Source organism: Neophocaena asiaeorientalis, unplaced genomic scaffold, assembly GCF_003031525.2.
Source record: "Neophocaena asiaeorientalis asiaeorientalis breed wild unplaced genomic scaffold, Neophocaena_asiaeorientalis_V1.1 scaffold71, whole genome shotgun sequence".
Taxonomy (NCBI): Eukaryota; Metazoa; Chordata; class Mammalia; order Artiodactyla; family Phocoenidae; genus Neophocaena; species Neophocaena asiaeorientalis.
This window is the reverse complement of record NW_020175439.1, coordinates 2,720,248-2,726,978: the sequence shown is the minus strand read 5'-3', so window position 1 is coordinate 2,726,978 and position 6,731 is coordinate 2,720,248. Positions and strand designations below refer to the sequence as shown.

The window sequence follows — 6,731 nt, the reverse complement described above, 5'->3', positions numbered from 1 at the left end:
TCACAAACTTTCCTCCACTGCCATTTATTTCCAGTGGCAAGTTCATTGAGTATTTTGACCCAAATCCAGGGATGGCTGTAAGCAAGTTACAGTATTATATAAGGTTAAGATAACAATGTTATCCTTGAATTACATAATTTTTATAACTAGTTTTACCACAGATAATTTCAGGAATTCTGAGTATTATAACTGGAGACTAGCCTAAAAATCACAGGCTGTTGTGAAAAAGATGCATAGTGTTTATGTGCAATCATTAGGAAGTTAAGGGGTATTTTCTTCAGGCAACATTGTTGAAAGTAGTTTCTTTTGCTAAAAGTTGCTTTTTAAAAATCTATCCACCACTAATTTAAGACAACTATACTAGATTAAGTTGTTTCAAACTAGTTTATTTAGGGGTTCCATTTTCACTCCTCAATAGACTTTATGTATTTCTCATATGCTTCTTCACTCATTAGTTCATCTAGTTCTGAAGGGTTACTGAGTGTCATCTTGATCAGCCAACCTGCTTCATAACAAGATTTGTTGACAAGTCCTGGATTTTCTGCTAGAGCTTCATTAATTTCAGTTACTTCTCCTGATAGAGGAGAATAGAGTTCACTAGCAACTTTCACACTTTCCAAAGCACCAAATTCCTCTTGTTTGTTCAATTTTGTCCCAGCTTCAGGCAGACTACAGTAAACAACATCTCCCAAAGCTTCCTGTGCAAAATTGCTGATTCCCACTGTTCCAACACCGTTTTCTGTTGTTACCCATTCGTGTTTGTCTGTGAATTTACGACCCGACAGCAGAACGGGACCGGTGCGCAGCGCCCGGACGGCGCCCGCCCGCAGTCCCCAGGGCCGCGGCGGGCAGGGCGCGTTGGGCGCAGAGATGGCGCGCAGGCTGCAGACCGCGGCCCGCACGCTCCGCGCCACTCGCAGCGCCATGTTCGCAGGGGTGCAGAGGGTCTCCGCGCAGCATCTAGAGCACCCCCGGCTGGAGGGGCCCCCTTTTCTTTGATACTTCTCAATCCTGAGGGGACAGAGACAGGACAAGAAACAGAATAAAGTTTTGGATATAGAGGTTAATCATAAGCTCAGCAGGGGGACTCAATTTTACCTAGAGGGTTCAAGTCTCTTGCACATTCAGAACTGATGTCAAGAAAAGAGATTTCCTTTCATCATTTAACATTATTTGACTCATTTCTTTAGGGTTCTGCACCCAACTCCAATGTGTGGAGAGAAGGTTTTCTCCCATCACCAACAATTTTGACACTGATGGATGTCCTACAATTTAACTCGATTCTGACACTATTTCCCTGGAAATAGCATCAGATTCCACAGGTTGTTTCAGTCCTAGAAGACTGTACACACCCCATGCCTCCACCCCCCACCCCCACTAACACACACTTCAGACATGCCGCCTGCAAGCCCAGATTATCACCCAAAGCTTGTGGTTTGGATTACCATGCCATCATTTGCCAAAACCTTGATTATTTTACATGAACCTTGACAAAGAAAGGCTAGGAAATGGAAAAGACTAGAGACATTTGGCCTGAAAATAGAATAGAAAAGGTGGACAACTAAATTCATTGGTGTGGCATCTTCCAAAATGAAGTCTATGCATTGTTTCAACCATATACTTTGTTGAAATCCAATCAAACTTGTAATTATTAAGGGAAGTGCAATTCTAGGCACACAGGATGGGTCATGGCAACTTCAATAGGACCAAATTAAGTCCTACATGACATAAAAAGAATGTTGTCATAATTGGAATGAAACAAATGTCGGCTCCATTTCATTTGTACACATGCAGTACTGGGCAACTGTTATTCCAGAAATAAGGGCACAAGATAATGACCCCAAATGAAATGGAAGATCTAGCACTCGAAGAAAACTCTACTCTGGAGGAAACGATGGGTTGATGACAGTTGTACACATGTGAAGTAGTCCAGGCATGATTCCTTTGTTTCCTTCCAGCTGGGGAAGGATTGAATATAGGAAGCCTTAATGCAGAAATTTAGTTTCTCTGCCCAAACATGAAGGCAACTTTTTCCCAATGTTTCCAACACAAGTTTTCAAAGAATGCAGGTGTTTTTATATCATTATTTATCTTTAGTATTTTGAATTGCCCAAATGTGGGGAATAGGAGGGATAGAAACACAACACAGGGAGTAAGAATCCATAGCTACACCAATCCCACTTCACTTCAGAAAGCATCCAAAAGTGCATAGTGACTGGTATTCTAACAACCAGTGACTTAAAATCCATCTTGGCTTCTGTGATGGTAGTTCATTCAATCACAATTTATTGAACACCTGCTGTGTACTAAGCACTGTGCTGACTTGGAGGGCTACACTGTTCAAGACAGGCCAGGGATCTGCCCTCGGCTTCTGTTAACAAATGCAACTTTTAAAAAAATCAGCATTCATTGCTTTAGAGTAGACACAGGCAAGAGAGACCCTAGGCCAGGCCCTGTTACTTTAGGTGGCCTGGCTCTGGCTCCGGCTCCATTCCAGTCTCGCCCCTGCACACAGGGCCAGGAGACGACAAGCCCCATCTAGGCATCATTCTAGGTACCTGGTACCCAGAATGGCCTGCTCAAATGGTGAAATCCTAGGCTCAGAGTGGCCACAGGACAGCTATCTTCTGAGGTGTCTGGACAAAATCTGAATGTGTGGGTTGGAATATGTGCATCCATGTCTTTCTGTGGTAGAAGCAGCCCACCTCTCCCTGTACTACCTTGTTCTAGCAAAGAACCCCAGCAGCCTGAGAACTGTAAATTCCAGCCTGGCCTTCCACACTGTTACAGAGTTAGATGTGTCCAGGTAGGAGGATAGAACATATTTTAACAGTTTGTTGGTTTGATTGATAACTTTTAAATATTTAGACACCTGGTATGTGAGTCCTGCAAACGTGAGGGGTGGGTTAGACCTTCAAAGCAGTGGGAGGTGAGGCTGAGAAGTGACACAACCAACCATTCTTCTCACCCCTGGGGGTTCCCCATGCCCCATCAAAGGGCTGCATGGATTCGATGTACTTCAAAGAACGCTTGTTCTCCACACAGTCTACTCCCCACCCTGGTCACCATTTGCAGAGCATAGCCACAGCATTCAACCACAGACTTCCAGTGTCCCGTAGAGAACTGGCTACAGCTGTTGGGCATTTTTCTTGCATTAAATGGTTAAGTGTGTTAGGTAGAGTTCAGAGGCAACCCCCAGCCAGGACAAGGCATTCCTTCCCCACCCATTGCTAAGTGTTGCATTAAATATTGCTGTACCTTATTAAGCTGGTGTTCTCCTTTTCCATGAGACACAACATTGTACTTAGAACTGTGGCCCTAGGAAGGGACAGTACAGTGGTGTTAGACCTGAGACTAAAATGAGCATACTTTATCCCAGTGGTAGGGGCTTGGGCCCCACGCCTGGAGAGAAATTTTGGCCACTTATTAGCCATGTAACTTTGGACAAATTAGCCCCCTCTAAGTTTCCATTTTCCATTTGAAGATGGGAAACAGGTGACTGAATGGGAAGGCATGTAAAGGAAATTCAGGAGACTGGCTCATGGTAGATGCTCAGAGGTTGGGTAGACTTGCCTTTACTCACTATCAGCCCACCTCTGTGTGTCCTCAGGCTTATCTCTGTCCCTACCTGGCTGCACCCAATGCAGTGGGCCCTCCTCCTCGCCCCACTGCACCACCACCCCACGCACACACGCACACATCTATGGGCCAGACAATAGTCAGTCACGAGGGCTGCTGGCAATATCAGAGGTTTCAGCTCACCTGTCAACCAGCATTCTGAACCCGTTTGCTCATCAGCCTTCAATATCTGAGTGAAACCCACTTGAGTAGAAAAGTGCTGCGGTGTTGAGGGCCTGCTATAGCTGGAACAACAAACATAAATGTAGATGAAACTGAACTTTCCCTGAAAGTTTCCACCCCAACAAAGAAGGTAACAGACATGAATGCACTGCATAGCCCAGGGATGCAGATCACAGGCTCTGGACTCTAGACTGGTTGGGGCTTGACTCTGACACTTGCTTGGTGTGTGCGTTTGAGCAACTTAACATATCTGAACATTAATTTCTTCCTCTGTAAAATGAGACGAAATCAGAGATTTGAATGACCCCTTATAAGCCGTTAGCTCAGTTTCTGGTAGCTAGTGAATACATGAAGCTGGTTGTTTTTTATTATAGTGGTAGTAATATTATTGATAATGATATTGATAAAATTGCACTATCCATGTGGTAAGAGTAGGAACAAAATGCCTTCTAATTGTGGAGGCTTAATCTGCCTACGGAGGAAAGTAAAGTTAGAAGATGGCCCTTGAGCTGGCCCTGGAAGGACAAGAATGACTTTGCCAGGTGTCAGGGAAGAAGGAAAGGGCATTGCAGACAGAGGAGGTCCAATGCTATGATGATGGAAGGGATTTTCGCATTGGCCCAGTATTCTCTGAGTGTCGTAGATGAGGGTAGAGAGGCAGATGTGGAAGGACCCAAGTGTTGGCAGTGCCATGCTAAGTAGAATAAATTACCCTGTAATTCTATGCTTGCTACTATTTGCTCAAATAGAGGCCAGCAATGATACAGACTGAGGGAAGGCCAAAGTTTCTTATGTTGAACACAAGCACTGAGGCAGATTGTGGAAAGCACTTTGTCTTAATCAATATTAATGTTGCCTGGTGGCCCACAAGGGACTAACCCCTAAGAAAACAGGCTGTCTTTAGAGCTCAGTTAGGGCTACAGAGAAGCCAAGGAATTCAACAGTTAATCCTGACTTGGAGGGCCTACTCATTTGCGAGACAATACATCTCTCAATTCTTTTTTTTTTCTCAATTCTTAAAAAAAAAGAATTTAAAAGGCCTCAGCAAATTATCAAGAGATTCAGTATGTAGAAGCACAAATGTGTAATGTGCAAGAACTTCTCCAAAAAAAAAAATTGGAAGAATTTTCCCAAAAAGGTATTTGGCTGGGGAAGGGAGGGGGTTGGATTTTTCTTTTAGTATTTTGCAGCTGCAGCAGAACAACCTTTTTTTTAAAACAAAACAAAACAAAACACTGTGGCCAGCCAACTTCCTTTCCAAACATTTGGTCCTGAGTAGCTCCTGCAAAGAATAGTCAAGTGTAATAGACATGTAGGAATGTAGCGATCCATTTCCTTTATTTCTCCAAAATTATTGCTGATTGCAGGTTTGGGGGAGGGAATGCATGGGAGAAATTGGCTGCTTTATTTCACTGGGTCTCATTGGACCTAGGAATGTATTTGCACGACATTGTACCTGTATCTGCTGAGCAGTTCATCCAGGTCCTTCCTTTTGCCCTGAAGGTTTGATGGTTGAAGGAAATACTTGAAGGATATTTCTGCTTTTTCATAACAATAATGATACATTATGGGCAGCAGGCCAGGAGATCTTCACCTAGAATGAAAACACAGATTAGCCAGAGGTGGTCCTGGAATCACCATTATTTTTAATCAGGTTTTATGAGTGATTCAGAAATTAACCAGTCATATGCTGATAAAGTAATAAAGTAAGATTTATATCTATTGACATAGAAGGACGTTCAGAATATATGTGAAAAAAGTGGGGAAAAACATATATAGTGTGATCCTGATTTTATGATTCACAAGGGAAACAACAAACTGTGTGTTTGCATAGGCAGGAGAAGATATCTGGGTTGATATATAGTATATTATATACCAGCCTCTTCACTGTGGTTATGCTTCCGGGGTATGAATAAGAAAGAGGAGCAAGGAAAGAGGGGATCTGTTTTTATACTTTTTACACTAAAATGTATTTCTTGTGTTTAAAAATAAAAGACAAATAGTACTGTAGAGTAAAAAATTGTTTAAAGAGATTTCATGACATTTTCATTCACTTTTGGGAAATTCACTATGAAATATCTCTAAGTATCAAACATGCAACTCATGGTATTATCCTCCAGTACAGAGAGTCATTTACCGTGTTTAGTTAAAACGATTGTTCAGGAAACAAGGAGGAAGAGACCTGAGGTATTTCAGACTGTACTTCTCAGTTCCTTTCATTCTTTGCAGGATTTGTTTTTCTGAGGCCATGATCTCCACATCCAGCATTTTTGTTTGTTTGTTTTTTGCGTTTGTTTGGTTGGTTGGTTTTTTGTTTTTTGCGGTATGTGGGCCTCTCACTGTTGTGGCCTCTCCTGTTGCGGAGCACAGGCTCTGGACGCGCAGGCTCAGCGGCCATGGCTCACGGGCCCAGCCACTCCGCGGCATGTGGGATCTTCCCGGACCGGGGCATGAACCCATGTCCCCTGCATCGGCAGGCGGACTCTCCCCCACTGCGCCACCAGGGAAGCCCCATAGAGCGTTATTTAGTGGATCTGCTTGCTCACAGGGTCAGGTGCTTCAAGCCCACTGGTAACTTGCGTCAAGTGATTATTGCTTTTCCCAGGGTACTAAACAGCTCAGCATCACAGATGGCACTGGGCTGGAGAGTTTGTGGTTGGTCTCTATCAGTCTAGAACCAGACACCTTTCATGAAGCAGCTCACAGGTCTGGCATGATTCAAATCCATGACATCACCCAGGCCCTCAGAACAGTGAACTAGAAACGTTTTGGTTCTTCATTTGCATCCTACTCTTGCTAGTTGAAACAAACAAACATGAATTGGAAAGACACAGGAAAAAAATAAATTGAGCTACCGGACTTTGAAATGGAAGAAACTGGAGCTACCCTGGGGATCTAGGGACTCTATAACAAGGGCTGTGTCTTCAGGG

The 6,731-nt window shown here is 43.5% G+C and overlaps 1 protein-coding gene across 1 annotated transcript; it reads right to left on the bottom strand.

Moving 5' to 3' along the window:
• Positions 1-369: 369 nt before the first annotated feature.
• LOC112415038 (glycine cleavage system H protein, mitochondrial) lies at positions 370-978 on the bottom strand. The gene has a single exon (XM_024767808.1). The coding sequence runs from the start codon at positions 924-926 to the stop codon at positions 405-407; it is 522 nt and encodes a 173-aa protein (XP_024623576.1). The 5' UTR covers positions 927-978; the 3' UTR covers positions 370-404.
• Positions 979-6,731: the final 5,753 nt, after the last annotated feature.